Raw genomic sequence first — 16,455 nt, forward strand, 5'->3', positions numbered from 1 at the left:
TTAATCAAATACATAGGACAATCAGGAAGATAAAGGCCTTCATAGCAGGTCTATTTAAATATTTAGAAGAGGACATTTAGATCCACTCTACTGTCTTACAGCAGTATATACCCTTTTCTTTACAGAGAGCAAAGCCTCTAGAGATGTTCGGCTAATTTGTCTTCTGAAGGAAAATATAACAGGTCACCTGATTTCGAAGACTGTCCTTGCTCATTTCAGATTTTATTAAAGCTTGTTATAACATAGCTTCAAATAAGATCAAATTCGTTCTGGCAGAACTTTGGCAGCTTCTACAGTTTTTGTCAAGCATTTTACATCTCGGGCCGCTACAAAACAGCCACTTGGGAACCAGTACAGGCTTTTTTTGACATGCCAGTCCATTAGGAGAATACCTCTTTGATATTTCGTTAATTTTTGGCAGAACTGTATTAAAATTCTTCTTTAATCAGGCCTTAAATGTTTGCACTGAGATTAACTCAGATTATCTGAATAAAGAGAATGGAATATAGAGGGTTACTCCAGCAGTAACTAGCGTGTGGTTACGTGGCACGGTGGTGCATCAGCAGCTACAGACATCTACGACTCCAAAAGTTATTACTAGCCAAAGGTTCTGATTTAAAGAGCCTTGTAGGTATGCATGTTAAAATAGAAAATACATATATTCACCCATTAGAACAAGACTTCTGGAAGTGTCTGTACAAATAAATTTGGGGGAAGTGGGATGTCTGGGGGAGGCTTTATAGTTAAAGTTTCCAAGTTATAATTGTAGTACTGTAGACACCACTGAGCATCAGAATACTGCAGCTGAAGTTAGAAGCTGGAAATTTGGAAACTGATTGCTGATGGGAGATTTGAAATTGTATTATAATTATCAGTTCTGCTACTTAAAGCCTTTCCTATGTTTAGCTTATTGTATTTACTGGTTTGTTTTATTTTTTTTTAGGTTGTTCATAGAGACCTGAAACCTAGCAATATTCTTTATGTTGATGAATCTGGTAATCCAGAATCAATTCGAATTTGCGATTTTGGCTTTGCAAAACAACTACGAGCAGAAAATGGTCTTCTGATGACTCCATGTTACACAGCAAATTTTGTTGCACCAGAGGTAAATACCAGGATAGCTTATATGCCTTGATTTATTTTGATGGGATGTTTTTTGCTAGTTAAGTATTTGTTTCATTCTTGTGTAACAAGTGAAATCACTTTGTAAACACCAAAAATTCAAAATCTTATTATTTTTAAGGCATAATCAAAGCATTTCTAAGCATTTTTTTTCAGAAAAAAAAATTTGTCTCCCTCAGGTTTTAAAGAGGCAAGGTTATGATGCTGCATGTGACATATGGAGCCTTGGTGTTCTACTTTATACCATGCTTACTGGGTAAGGGTAACTTTAGTTTGCTTTGCTGTAGAGTAGCAAATTAATATAGACAAAAAGAATAATAAATGTAGGCCCACTGTTGAAGGTGGTTTCTATCGAAGCAGTCATTAATCTCAACTTTGGCTTCAGTGGGGGTAGAATATGCTTTGCCTTTAGTAGAATCCAAGATTGCAGGGAGTGATGTAAAAAATTCTTGGTTTCTCATGTCTCATCTATTTTAGGTGTTTAATTTCTGCTTTATGGTGATTTAGGAGTAAGAATTGATTGTTTCACGTGAAAATTAGCTGATTAAGTGGCATATATGTTGAAGGAAATATATGTTGCAAATATAATTGCAATGCATTGAAGCATGATTGTGTGCAGAATTCAGCCACTGGATAGTTTGAAGTGATGCAGTTAGGATGTAATAAATGCAATAGAAACGCATTATGTATGCAACAAAAATAAATTGTGTAAAAGATGATGAATAATAAATTCAACTATAGTTCCACAAGTTCAAAAGATAGTTGCTATTGCACCTGCCACATAGATCATATGTTTATGCTGGATTATTCAGATTGCCACTTTGCTTAAGAGTTAACATCATGAGAGACATTTTGGCATTTTAAAAGAAATAAGTGACAAACATTTGTTTTTAAATATATCTCTCTTTTGGTTGTGGATATTCTGGTAGCAGCAAGAATGCTTATAGTGAAGCAAGGAAAATTGCTGCACCTTCCTTCCTCTAGTATCAAAACAGCATTTATTCTTTTTCAGACTCATCATAAAGTCTTCACATTTAATTTTATAACAGCTTGTTTTATTACTTCACTAAAATATAAAAGCTTAAGGAATACTTCCTGTAATTCAGGAACCACCAGTACTTAGACTTCTATAGAAAAAATGTGGGTTTCAGACCCGATATAGAGGGAATACATACAGTAAGAACAGACCTGTAGTCAGTGCTGTGCATTTTCACGTGTTAAGAATAATTTCTTTTTACAGCTATTTGACGATCTGTTGCCTATAATTATGTTGAACACGTTGAATATTATGATCAGATTTATAATAACTATTGAGGTCCAGGTTATGGAAGTTATTAACATTGAAATTGTTTGGTTAAATAGCTACACTCCTTTTGCAAATGGTCCTGATGATACCCCAGAGGAGATTTTGGCCCGAATAGGTAGTGGAAAGTTCTCTCTCAGCGGTGGTTATTGGAATACCGTGTCAGAAACAGCTAAGGCAAGTATGTTTGCTTTGTCCTTTGGGGGATGAGAAATGGATTGCAATGTAACATGTTGCTTATAATGTGTATGTTACATCATATATGATTGGGTAAGTTCCATCCATTATTACTGTTATTTTAAAATACTGATCTGATCCTTTACGTGCCTAGAAGTTTGCTCCCTATTTATGATCCTTTCATGTTTCAACAGTCACTTGTACGTAGGAAGAAAAACAGGTGTGCCTTATACTATAGTCGTTAACAAGTGTCTTTAAAAATACAGTGTATTTTATCAGTAATCACACACATGCGCAATCATCCACGATGAGAAATGCTCTAATAAAACTTCATGTGGAAGCATGACATTCAACAATCATACAGATAGTCTAAATCAGGATAATGAAAATATTATGATTACCATATACTCCACTGATTCAGGCTAGAAAAATAAATCGTTTTGCACATTTTTCTGTTTGGGTCAGTTCTTCAGAGTTACCCAAGACAGTTTATCTCATACTCTTTGATTAGGATTTGAGCAGTTTATTTTTTTAAGTACTTTAAGAATCTACTTAAAAACCACTGAAGTATTATACTTTCTTTTTACTGCATTTGTACAAAGTAAAAATTTTAGACAATTTTTTTTTTTTAGAAGTACATTTTTGGCAGCAAATGGACTCTAAACTTAAGTGTGCATTATCTTTCTGTGTAGCTACGGTAAAATGCTGAAGTTTTCCCAAAAAATTTTACATATGTTGTACTCTTTCTTGGTAATTGATTTGTGATGTGCTTTCTAATGTACTGTTCTCAAAACTCAACCATTTTCCCACAAACCATGTCATTCATTTGATTGACAAATCAACCTATTAGAATAACATGTTTACACTAATCTGGTGGCATCAGCTTTTTCTTCCTTCAGTCCCATTCTGTTCAGTTGTACTTGGGAGTCTAGAATGAACCAAAAACCTATCAGCTATGAAAAAATCTTAGATTCCTTTTTAATAATATCTTTATGTTCAAATTCTTAATTTGAATTACAGAACAAAGAATGTTTTATATGAAAATGTCCAGTATTGCTAAAATAACTTAAATTGTCTTAAATCCAGTTGTAGTCAACTAAATGTGTTTCTCCACAGGTAATTGCTTAAGGTAGAAATGTTATTTATGCTTTACCCTTACTGACAGACGTTTAAAGTCATCTATAAAATACTATGCTGCTGTATAAATTTGTTTTCAGCATTATGTGTTGTATGCAGTTCTCACTACCATAATTGGAAAAAGATAAAATAGAAGCTGAAAAGGTGGTAGAAAAGGATGTACCAAAACAAAGGTGAAAATTTGATCAGATGTCGAGAGCCAATTCCACGTAAAGAGAGTAAACAGAATACAGTGTTTCATCTCAGCAGAGTGGGCTGATATGACAGACAAAAGAGATCATTTCACTGATGATACAAAGAAGGAAAGACTAATTCCTTTTTTCTCATATGATGATTTTATTAGGGAAATCAGGAATCATTCAATTAATATATTCTGCAGAAGTTAAAAACCAAACAAAATTAAGTATCTTCATGTGGTTCGTAACTTAATTGTGAAACAACTGTGAAAAGTGTTTGGGAAGGGGGGGGGAAAACAAAAGTATAAGCAGCAAAATTAGTTCAGAGAGGATGAGGTAAAAATCACTAAGGGTACATTTATGGCCAGCAGGAGTACTAAAATTCAACCTTCAAACTTGCACAATTGTTGAAAGATTGGTAGACACTGGGGAAACATGCAAAGGGAAGGATCATCTCTATTTTCTCAATTGTTCCTTTTTCAATACTCATTTCCTACATATCTGCTATTTGTCATTGTTAAAAATAAAATACTGGTATAGTGGGGCCTCTACTTTAGCCCAAAGTGCATATTTTTGTGTTTGTGTATTTCGCCTCACTTAGTTGGATACTTTCCTGTTGTGTTACCAAACATCCATTAAGTCACATAATTAAAAGATAGTGTTAGAATTGCTGGGCAGTTTTTCAGCTGTTTCAAACTGACGTTACGAACATATTTTTATACCACTAAAATCTTCAGTTTTGAACCATAATCTGTTTTAAAGCTGAAGTTTTACTGTTATTTGCATTGACTCTTTGTATATTATTGTCAGGACCTTGTTTCAAAAATGCTTCATGTTGACCCACATCAAAGATTGACTGCAGCCCAAGTTCTTAGTCACCCCTGGATAGTTCACTGTGACCAGTTGCCTCAATACCAGCTGAACAGGCAGGATGCTCCCCATTTAGTGAAGGTAAGCAGATATTTGTTAAGCTTGCTGTTTAGCCAAAATTAGTGTAAACAAAAGAAATTTAAAAAAAAAAAGTTACTGTGGCATGTGTTTCCTCTAAATAGTATTTAAAAGTTATTATGACTGGGAGTTGCACTAAGCCATAAAGGGAATTTGTAATACGTAATAGGATTTCATAAGAACCCAGTCATGGAGAATAAATCTAATACATTTGAAAAAAACTTCCATTTTCTTAGGTTTGAAATTTATTGGACTTACACTGGGGGGCTTAACTTCCTTAAGAAACTGGTATAGAAGAAATCGTTCTTCTGATAGTTAAAATGTTGTCAGGTGACTATAGGCGAGCTGAAAAATAGTTTAGCTAACTTTACAGTTTCAGCAGAGGTTAATTGTCAGTGACTAAAAGAAAACAGTATACTTCATGATCACAGTATAAGCTAAAAAGAAGTCAAAAAGGCAGTGTTAATTAATCTGGTATCATACTGTTCTGCATTCTGTCTGAAACACAACCTGTTTTTCACCCCGATAAACTTTTTCACTTAGAACAAGCAGAGAGAAATAAAAAAAAATTGAATTCTACTTCTCTGTATTCCACCCTGCCTTCAACCCTACATCCAAGAATCTCTGTCATGCAACGTAAAAGGGATCTGAAGAATATAATTAACGCTCTCTCTGAGTCAGCTATTAGAAATTTCTAGCATCCAAAAACACAAGTGGAAAGAGGGGGAAGTTCTGATCCCACGGCTCACAACTTTCTAACTTTTTTTTTTTAATAAATCTTCATGTGCTGAATAATGTAGGCGATTTTTAAATATTTTGTTGAAAACTGAAATGGTTATATAAGCGATAAGCAGAGATAGCCCACCAATGGGGTTTCATTCCCCAACTATTTCACAAAGCATGGAGAAAGAACTTGATTTAGCAGTCTGGGTTTGTTTTTTTAAGCAAGGTAAAATTGCTTTAGATTGATCTTTATTACCCTAAAAAATACTCACTCCAAACACTGCTGGTATTTGAGTAATGCAGTGGTATGTTTCCGTTTTGTAGATGAAAGTAGACTGGAAGTTAAAACTTGTCCAGAATCTCTGGCACTTAGCACTGTGTGATCTTTCGTGTGTGTGTCATTCACAACGTGCTCTTGTTGGTTTTTGTCCCCCTCTGCCCCACAGGGTGCAATGGCAGCAACTTACTCTGCTTTGAATCGTAATCAGTCACCGGTTTTGGAGCCAGTCGGCCGTTCTACTCTTGCTCAGAGGAGAGGTATAAAAAAAATTACCTCAACAGCCCTGTGAAGTGACCTCAACCAGATACTTGGTACCACGGCATAAGATGATAGCACAAATCATGGCGACAGGTAGCACATATCTGACAGATACCTGCAAGCACACTCTGTCCCAGCTGGTACCTATAATGCTGCTGCTCCTGCTGCTGCTACTGCTTTCATCTATTCTCGCTTTAAACTGTTGATGGCAAGTTACTGATCTTACTGGAGCTTCAAATGGAGTGACAAGTGGAAACACAATGAAAACGATCATGTTCACGATTGAATAAACCAGAAGAATTACGAATGCCACCTCTGTCAAAAATACACTGAATAAAGCACTCTGCACCACATAGCATTATTTTTATAAGGAATATTTTTTGTCCCCTAAGATATTCTTTGTTACAGGTAGAGATGGACAGTTTATGTTAAGCACTTAGCTTAAACAATCTGTTTATATTAGCACTATACACTTTGTGCCATCCAACATTTTGTATGTTTTTGTAAACAGTTCACAAGCAGTACATTTCCGTGCTGTTTTCCTTAATGTATACATGCCTTGTTTTACTTAGATATTATTAATCATTTTGGCAATTAAGTCTGATTAAACAGTTCACCTGGATTAATCAGTATTGTTGGACAGCTCTAAAAGAAGCCTGACTGTTAAACAGCTATTGAATGTAATACTATGAATATGTATTTCTCCTTGCCTATGTCTTTTCTACATTTCCATGGTTTTGACGCTGCATGTCATGTTACGAAAATCAGGATACTGTTTATAGTACTCAAAATTTAAACTCAAAATTTAAAGCGTATCTCTCACCATACTATATATACAGTAGGTAATATAACCCAGAGAAAAGATAACTTGCTCCATATCTCACTCTGTATTTTGTTCCCCCTCCCCTCCTTTTTATTCTCTCCCATGTAATCTCTGGACTCAGGAATCATTGCTAAATACTTTCTGCTAGAGGACATTTCTATATTGTTTATTCTTATAATCCATTGTTAATATTTTATCTCTATTCGTGACTTCTGTTTTTAGCTGCAAAGGATTTGTTCAGTGAATGTTGGCATTATAAGAAAGGCAGCATTGAAGATAAAGGAAAACATATTGTCCGCTAATAAGCAGAAGCCTGCAAAAAGTAGGTTTAAACTGCATTCATTGCAGTTGCAAAACTGATGGATCTAATGTTCTGTCAGTTATTTTCTGATAATTGACAGCCAAAGCAAAACGAGAGGAGAGTCATCCAGATCTGTCTGGGGTTAGAAAAGGGTCATTATAATTTACCGTGAAAATAGTATTGTCCCAGTCAGGTAAAACAAAGCTGTTCAGAGTGAGTGTTCTCACTTTTCCCCAGATGAAAGCAAGTTTGTAATGAGGGTGAAAGACTCATTTTAAATACTAATACAAACTTTTAATACTCCTGGCCTCTCGGTGTCTTAAGTAATTAAAGGCACATCTTGATGGCTAGTCTTGAAAGATCAAATTGCCCACATGAGAAGGTGCACTGGAATGCGTTGAAATTCAGTGAGTGTCCCACTCCACCAAAATGGTATGCTACATCAACTCATTCCAGATTCAAAAATGACTATTGGGAATTCAAGCTTTAGTAAATATGGATCTGGGTGAACAGCTCTATGTGAACAATATAATTTAAAAACTAAAAGGTGCAATTTTGTGTTTTGCATAAGAAGGTTTTTTCTTGATTTAGTGGTATTAAATTTCTTTTACGGTGATTAATTTGCCAGTTTCCCTGAAATCATCACAGGTTTGTTGAAAGGGAGAATAATCTTTATGACACCCCAGATTTTCTAAATGAATGTGAGAGTGTTCCTTCTGCTACAAGTTCCTTTCAGAAGCTTCCTTTGTTAGACTTGCAAAGGATCCCACTTTTATTGCCCTTAAAAATCTGTTAAATATTTAATCCATCATATAATTGTTAAGGAATTGGTTTTATGAACAAGGATTCTTAAGTTACTATAGATCTCAGAAATTTGCACACACAGCTCTTCTAAGCAATTAGCATTTTTCCCTTACTTGGTGCTGTAGCATTGAAGTTCCCTTTAGCTGTACAGATGCATCTACCCTTCCTTCAAGAAACATCTTTAACTAAAGGCAGAAAAAGGCCATTTTAATTTTTCTTTGAATAGTGTCTGCTGTTCCCGAGGAATTTAGTAAAATCTTACCTTTCAGAAAATGTATTTTCAGCTCTGTGAGCAATTGCAAGTCAGGCTCATCAAAATCTAGAAACCACAGCTTCTGGAGTGGCTTTTAAATGTGTTAATCTGAAGACTGTCATATCTAGTCAACAAACAAGATTTAAAACTGATACTGTTGAAATAAAGGGATGACAGTACTTGCTAGTGTGTCAATAATAGCATTTCAGTTCAGGAAGGAATTTCTTGTGTGTTCTTAATGTGTATAGATAGGTACCCGGCAAAGAACAGACCAAAAGGAGGAAGTGTTAAGCTGCTTTACTATTGGCAGTATCTATGTTAAAATAATATAAAAGTACTTCCAGTAATTTTATTTTAGCCATATTTTGTGGCCCTCAAGCTCACTGGTCAGTAGCCAAATAGTGAAGGAAGGTTAACTCCTACATTTTATGTATCTACATTCTCAAGTAAGCTGTTAATTTAGTCTAGACTTCATAGATGTTGCTACTATGTCACATATATAGCAGAATAGGATGAACTTTTAAAATGCTAATAAAACAGGGCAGTTTAGCACATGCTAACTCGAATGTGTTGAAGTCTAGATCCACTATATTTTTAAGTTACTTTCTACACCAAGGTATAAAGGGCCCGTCTATGCAGGAGGTGTATTTTACAGGCTAGACTTACATGGTTTTATGCACCTTACCTCCCGTTTTGGATCCATGTTCACAACTTTCACATTTATTTTTATGGTTTTTTAGCTGCAGTTGTTAGAAGCTTTAGAGAAATCCACATAATGCTTCTTTGACTCCCAGCACCTTTCTATTAGAATGTGAGTATATGTGACACACTGTGTAAATTCATTGCTGGACTGCTTCGTGGTCTGCAAAGCATAGCAAGTGACTCTAGGATACAGAGTCATAGAGGATAAAAAAGGAGAACTGCAGATACAGGTGAATTTTCTATATGTAGGCCATGGGTTTTTTTTTTTTAGCGTGAAATTACCACTTACTGTGCTTGAGGGCATGAGAGAACAGAGGGAGGAGCATAGTTGCAATACTCATTAAATGCCATCTATATCCAGTAAGGGCAAAGTTCTTTATTCATAATCACTATAACGTTGAATGAAATGAGTTTTTCAAGAGAATATTTAAAACTTTTTTCTAAAGAGACAAGGGCATAAGAAAATAGATTTACATGTCTGGGATTTTTATGTGTGTTTTGCTTTTGTAAATGTGGTGTACCAACTAAAGCTGTGCTTTTCTATTATTGGAAGGAAAGGATTCAAAGTATGCTGGTCCTTAGTAAGCAGCAATGGTTAATAGATGAATTTTCACTTACGAAAATGATGTAAATGATTAGCTTTATCTTGATACTCTTGACCTAATCAAAGGGAAGGTGTACTTATGAGGGATGTAATTATTTTGCAACCTAGTGGGGGGGAGGGAAGTCTACTTAAAACGTTTTTAAAAAATGACAAAATCACAGATAAAATATTTTTCTACAATTCTATACAATCGTACTTTATACTAGTTTTCTCAGCATGGCACGTAAGTGAGTCTAAGGTACTGGACCAGGAAATCAGTGGTATTGTACCTTGTTCCAGACCATTACAATAGCATCTGTTAGATGCTTGGCACTGCTGTCATAGAACTGAAATGCTAGTAAAAAAAAAAAAAAAATTGTACTGAATACTTTAAATGATTGTTTTATTCAGAGTCTGATCTAGGAAATGTTCCAATCATGCTATTAATGTGTAATTAGAACTGTTCCAGGTGTAACTATGAGCAGTTCTGGGAAGATATCATTGCTTGTACTCCTGTCTAATGGCAGGTTTTGTAGTCTTCAAAAGAAATTGAAATTTCTACTACGAATAAACTTTCAAACATCTTAAAAAAGCACTTTTTTGGTTTATCATTTGTTCTGCCTAGTTATAAAAGTTGTTTTTTGTTCATCACTGAAACTGAACTACATTTGCAGCATGCCGAGTGTGCATTCCCAACCACAAAGAGTTCATAATGAGCAAGTGTATCAGTTAAAATGTCACTATATTACAGCATATTTAGTCAGATCACTATTAGTAAGGTAAATGGGGAGCCGAAGGAAAAACACTTGTATTCAGTAGATGCTATAGACCCAATATATGACACTGCAAGACCAAAGTGCAAGAATATTGTATCTCAATACCCTGTAGAGACTCCAGTAGACTGTAAAGTACAACTTAAAGGGAGGCTGCTAAATAATACTTGCAATGCCTGCGTTGCTCTGGACATTGAAAATAGAGGCATGTTTGATAATTAATGAACCTTTAAACATTTGAAAAATGAGAATATATGCGTAAGTACTCCATAAACAACATGCCCATGTGTTTCAGCAGCTCACACAACTTGGAAGCTTCCAAAGGTAATTCTTTTTAGCCTTGCAACCTGGAAAAGATGAAAGATTTTTAGAAGTTTGCATAGTCTACATGAAATTACAGTAATTGTGACAGAGAACGTGTATGAGGACTGTAACCAGAGGTCTTGCTAAGCGTACCACAAGAAAGCTGTCGGAGGACATGAGGCGGGAGAACAACGCACCACCGACAGCGCGGGCGAGGAGAGAGGGCAGCGTCCTCTCCCGGCTGAAACTCACCCGGCAGCCGGGGTGCCCGCCGCTGCCGCCCCGGGCCCGCCCAAGGCTTCGCCCTGCCTCTCCAAAAACATTTTAAAGTGAGTTTTTGAGTAAACTGGATCATCCGTCAAGCCTCGAGCAGCTCTGGAAAGGAAGAGAGGGGCCGGTACGACACGGGGTCCCGACGGTACTCTCTTGCCTTACTTCGGCCTCGCCCACGCTCGCACCCTCGCGCCTGTCACCGTTCATCACTCGGATTTGTCACAACGGTGTGAGGCTTCCCCTGGGCTCGGTGGGTGCGCGCTGCCCGCTCCTCCGGGCAGAGGTGCGAAACCTCCTTCTCCTTAAAATCCGCCACAAAAAGCTCTCGCGATCCCCGTGAGCTGCCGTTCACGGAGCCGATGCAGGGACGGAGAGCGGCGGCTGCCGGCGGGGAGCGGGCGCGGGGCGGCGGCGGGCTGCCGCGGGGGGCAGCAGGGCGCCCGCCGGCACCGTTCTTTGTGAAAAAACGTTGTAAAAAAAAAGAAAACCCGAACTGCCTGGCGACGTCTCCGCGGCCGTTCAGGTTCGCGCGTGTTGGGGGCGCTGCCCCGCCCCGCCCCCGCCGCGCCGCTACCGCGCCCGCCCTGCGCCGCCGCTCGCGCCTACGGCCGCCTTCTGCAGCCCCTGATTGGCCGCCGCTGCCCGCCCGGCGCGGAGTCCTGGCCAATCGCGCAGCGCCCGCCGATCACGACGCCCGTGGAGGTGTGTCCTCCCGACACCGCTACGCCGCCGGCAGCGGGCAGGCTGCCAGGAGGGCGCCAGGCGCATGCGCGTCCGCCCCGCAGGGCGCGTGCGCAGAGGCGGCGCTGCCGGGAGGCGGCGCTGCCGGGAGGCGGCTGAGCCCGCCGGCGCTACAGGGGGCGCTGTGGGTCGGATCGGCGCCAGCGGCCGGAACGCACGAGTCAGCCGCAGCCCCGGCCCCGGCCCTGGTCCCGCCGCGTGAGGAGCTGCTGCCGATCCCGCCTGGAGCCGCCGCCCGCCTCTGCCTCGCGGGAACCGCGTGAAGCCCCAACCGCTGCCCCTGCCCGCAGCCTCTCCGCGGCGGAGCGCCCGGCGCCATGCCCAAGAATAAAGGTGAGGCGGCCGCCCCTCCGCCGGGCCTTCCGCGGCGGCCCGTTCCTTCGCCGTACCGACGAGACCGGGCCCGGACGCGGCAGCGGCCTCAGCCGCGCTGGGGAGGCCCGGGGACGCCCCCCCGCCCGCTGCCGCCTCTCACGTGGGAGCCACCGCGGCCTGCTGCCCGCGGGCGGGGCGGGGAGGGGGCGGAGGAGCCCTCCCGCCCACCCCGCCGTGCCGGCGGCTCCTCTGGGCCGGTTCCCACTCCCCGCTCCCGGCCCTTTTTGGGCGCGGGTCCCGGCCTGGCCCCGGTCGTACGCGGCTCAGCGGCGTGTTGGAGGCCTCTGGGGCCTGGCGGGCCGGGAGGGGGAGGCCCTGGCGGGGCTTGGCTGTCAGGGGCGGCCGCCGAGGAAGCGGCCGGGTGTGCGTGCCGCTCCGCGCACTCGCTGGGGACTGCTGCTTCTCCCCTTTTCCCCCACCCCGCTGCTTAAAGGAAAAGAAGAAAAAGAGAGGAAGGGAACGGCAGCTTTTTAACGGGAGGGGGGAAGTATGAGCTGCTCTTCTGCGTCTTCATGAAGAGCGTCTAATCCTGTTGCCACGTGTGTGCCTTTTAAAAAGGGCATCTTCCCTTGGAGCATAAGCTTTCCTCTGAGTATTTCAGGGATTTCAGCACTACCATAACCCCTCAAGTTATTCTTCTGCTCTTTGGTGGTTACGTGCATCAGGTTATCCCACCATAATTTATGAGGTATTTGGTAGCAGCGGTCACAAAAACTGAAAATGGCAATCTTGTGCAAATCCTTGTTGAAGACTACTGTCACCGCAGAGCACCCAGGACGTCTTAAATAGTGGAGGCTCTAATCTTCTAATTGCTATGTTACTGCTCAGTTAAAAATTTAGAGCTAAAAATGCTAAAAGTAAGCAAAACATCTAGATCTGGGTAGGGTACTGTCCTGGTTTCGGCTGGGATAGAGTTAATTTTCTTACTAGTAGCTGGTATAATGCTATGTTTTGGATTTAGGATGAGAATAATGTTGATAACACACTGATGTTTTAGTTGTTGCTGAGCAGTGCTTACCCTAGTCAAGGACTTTTCAGCTTCTCATACTGCCCTGCCAGCGAGGAGGCTGGGGGTGCACAAGAAGCTGGGAGGGGACACAGCCAGGATAGCTGACCGCAACTGGCCAAAGGGATATTCCATACCATATGACGTCATGCTGAACAAAAAACTGGAGGGAGCTGGCCGAGGGGGGCACAGCTGCTGTTTGGGAAGTGGCTGGGCATCGGTCGGCGGGTGGTGAGCAATTGCATTGTGCATCACTTGTTTTGTATATTCTTTTATTGTTATTATTATTTTCCCCTTCCTTTTCTGTCCTATTAAATTGTCTTTATCTCAACCCATGAGTTTTACCTTTTTTCCGATTCTTCTCTCCCCCATCCCACCGCGGGGGAGTGAGCGAACGGCTGTGTGGTGTTTACCGGCCAGGTTAAACCACAATAGATACTCAAAACAGCCATACAGAGAAGCAGCGCAGAAAAGAAATCCCCGTAAGTCTGATTATTTCATTCACTGTATTCACAGATAGTAACACATGCTCTTTTTTTCCCCCGTTTTAATTTAGGCAAAGGAGGTAAAAATAGGCGACGAGGTAAGAATGAGAATGAATCAGAAAAAAGAGAACTGGTGTTCAAGGAAGACGGGCAAGGTGAGTTTTAACTATAGTATGGCAATGCCATTGTTTTCAGTCAGATATTGTAAGTGACGTACATTGGAAGTTGATACACAAAGAAAACATCTGTATGTCTGAGAAATACAAAGTTATTGTGGAATAAAGAGAGGTATTCTTATTGGGGTTGTATTTGAATTCTAAATGACACATTGAGTGTAGGAGGAAGACATTAGGAAAAGGGAAATTTTAAATAGCTTCACCACTTAAGAATGAAGCTTTCCTCTTCTTGACCTGATTGTGATGCTGTGTGTAATACAGTATGTATGTAAACATTCACTAGAAATCCCTTGAGTTGCTCTGTGTGAGGGTCTGTAAGCAGCTAGCTTAGCTGATGTAGTTCAGTGTTGCCAGTAGTTGGTTGTCGTCTCTTGGATGCACAGTCCCACTTTGGGTTTTATACCGACTGTAACATTTCTTGGATCCTTCAGTGAGCTCTTCGAAGTCACTGACCTGGCAGAACGGTATGTCTTACTGTTCTTCCACTGTCCCCTGATGGTTTGGTTGAATTGGCTCCTGAGTTGGAGTATCTAAAAATTACTAAAACGGGAGCAATAGGCAAGGTCCTTACTTGGATGTTGTTAGGTAAAGTAAGCCACAGGAGTGTTTAGCTGGAGAGTGATGACTAGGATTCCCCTCTCCCCTGCCTTTTGGTGACAGTGAGATCACCTCCCTTTTGGCTTACCCTGTCTTGTGTGTCACACTCTTGTAGTTGCTCACATATATGTGAGTACTTGCCTAGTGACCAGCTAATCAGTTGCTTTGTTAGAAATACAGGAAAAGTACTGACTTAAATCACTGTAAAAGAAGTGACCACTGAACTCATTTTTTAAGCTCTTTCTGATATTCTGTGACAGTTGTAAGCAAAAAAGGAGTTGATTTTGATGCACCTGTAAAACTTAAAATCCTTTTCAACTCCCAAGCAAAATCCACTTAATCACAGAATAGAATAGAATCGTTTAGGTTGGAAGAGACCTTTAAGATCATCAAGTCCAACCATTAACCTAGCACTGCCAAGACCACCAATAAACCACGTCCCTAAGCACCACATCTACACATCCTTTAAATACCTCCAGGGATGGTGACTCCACCACTTCCCTGGGCAGCCTGGGCCAATGCTTGACAACCCTTTCGGTGAAGAAATTGTTCCTAATGTCCAATCTAAAGCTCCCCTGGCGCAACTTGAGGCCATTTCTTCTTGTCCTCTGCTTGTTACTTGGGAGAAGAGACCAACACCCACCTCGCTACAACCTCCTTTCAGGTAGTTGTAGAGCGCGACAAGGTTTCCCTTCTCTTCTCCAGACTAAATAACCCCAGTTCCCTCAGCTGCTTCTCATGAGACTTGTGCTCCAGACCCTTCACCAGCTTCGTTGCCCTTCTCTGGACACGCTCCAGCACCTCCATGTCCTTCTTGTAGTGAGGGGCCCAAAACTGAACACAATATTTGAGGTGCAGCCTCACCAGTGCCGAGCACAGGAGCACGATCGCTTCCCTACTCCTGCTGGCCACACGATTTCTGATACAGGCCAGGATGCCGTTGGCCTTCTTGGCCACCTGGGCACACTGCCGGCTCATGTTCAGCCGGCTGTTGACCAGCACCCCCAGGTCCTTTTCCTCTGGGCAGCTTTCCAGTCTCTCTTCCCCAAGCCTGTAGCGTTGCCTGGGGTTGTTGTGGCCGAAGTGCAGGACCCGGCACTTGGCCTTGTTGAACCTCATACAGTTGGCCTCAGCCCATCGATCCAGCCTGTCCAGGTCCCTCTGCAGAGCCTTCCTACCCTCCAGCAGATCAACACTCCCGCCCAACTTAGTGTCATCTGCAAACTTACTGAGGGAGCACTCGATCCCCTCATCCAGATTGTTGATAAAGATATTGAACAGAACTGGCCCCAAAACTGAGCCCTGGGGAACACCACTTGTGACTGGCCACCAACTGGATTTAGCTCCATTCACCACCACTCTTGGGCCTGGTCACCCAGCCAGTTTTTTACCCAGCGAAGAGTACGCCTCTTCAAGCCATAAGCAGCAATGAAACATTATTATCTGTTATTAATATTCTCATGTGGTTTGTTGGACCATCTAGCTTGTGCTAAGGAAAGATTTTAGAATATTGAAATACAGCTCTGGCTAACTGAGAAAATTTTTTTTCCTGGTGAGTATGGGCAGTCAGATAATGTTATAATTCTGACAAGCTTTATAATAATAATGTTATAATTCTGACAAGCTTTGTAATAATAATGTTATAATTCTTACAAGCTTTATTCTTTTTAGTTAAATGGTAATACATTATGCTGCAAACTTTAATAATGTGTGTGAAGTACTTCAGTAGTGATTTCTGGAAGGAGATTAAATACAAGGTGAGAGACTGAGCATGGGTGTTGGAGAAAAGCTTCATAGTTTTCAGCTGAAGCCTGGTGCTTGCCTTTCAGACAGTTTCTGAGAACACCAGAATGTGTCCTTTCTGGAACAGCATTTTTTTCCAGAGAGCCTCTACAGAAGGGATTCAGAGTATCAGTGGGGTATACAGGATGTGCCGCTTTCTCCTCTTCCCTCAATGATAGCACGAGATTTTGTCCATTAGGACAGGCGCTATGGTGCTGTCATAAACTTTCAAACTCTGAGTGTGACTTGATAGCTCTAAAAATTATCTAGTAAGCATTTCAGAGGGAACAAAAGCATGGATACAGCCAAGAATGAGCAGTGTTTGAAAATGTTAACATCAATGATAGGAAAACT

At 41.2% G+C, this 16,455-nt stretch overlaps 2 protein-coding genes across 15 annotated transcripts in view; both read left to right on the top strand.

Moving 5' to 3' along the window:
* The window catches only part of RPS6KA3 (ribosomal protein S6 kinase A3), an 84,225-nt gene extending 74,024 nt beyond the window's left edge, over positions 1–10,201 (top strand). For 2 of the 4 annotated variants that reach the window (XM_075175075.1, XM_075175083.1), the window contains exons 18-22: positions 944–1,105; positions 1,302–1,378; positions 2,485–2,602; positions 4,726–4,866; positions 6,033–10,200. In XM_075175075.1, coding sequence (XP_075031176.1) covers positions 944–1,105; positions 1,302–1,378; positions 2,485–2,602; positions 4,726–4,866; positions 6,033–6,155 — 621 coding nt within the window. In that variant the 3' untranslated portion in view covers positions 6,156–10,200. Of the gene's footprint in view, positions 1–943; positions 1,106–1,301; positions 1,379–2,484; positions 2,603–4,725; positions 4,867–6,032 lie in introns of all 4 variants that reach the window. The other 2 variants (XM_075175090.1, XM_075175096.1) reach the window with 1 other exon arrangement.
* Positions 10,202–11,707: 1,506 nt separating this feature from the next.
* The window catches only part of EIF1AX (eukaryotic translation initiation factor 1A X-linked), a 28,230-nt gene continuing 23,482 nt past the window's right edge, over positions 11,708–16,455 (top strand). For 10 of the 11 annotated variants that reach the window (XR_012677504.1, XR_012677505.1, XR_012677519.1 and 7 more), the window contains exons 1-2: positions 11,779–12,013; positions 13,618–13,701. Coding sequence is in view for 2 of the 11 variants with exons in the window: in XM_075175156.1 (XP_075031257.1) it covers positions 11,998–12,013; positions 13,618–13,701 (100 nt within the window). In the remaining 9 variants the exon portion in view is untranslated. Of the gene's footprint in view, positions 12,014–13,617; positions 13,702–16,455 lie in introns of all 11 variants that reach the window. The other variant, XM_075175171.1, reaches the window with a different exon arrangement.

Source organism: Calonectris borealis, chromosome 1 (genome assembly GCF_964195595.1).
Source record: "Calonectris borealis chromosome 1, bCalBor7.hap1.2, whole genome shotgun sequence".
In the NCBI taxonomy this organism is placed as follows: Eukaryota; Metazoa; Chordata; class Aves; order Procellariiformes; family Procellariidae; genus Calonectris; species Calonectris borealis.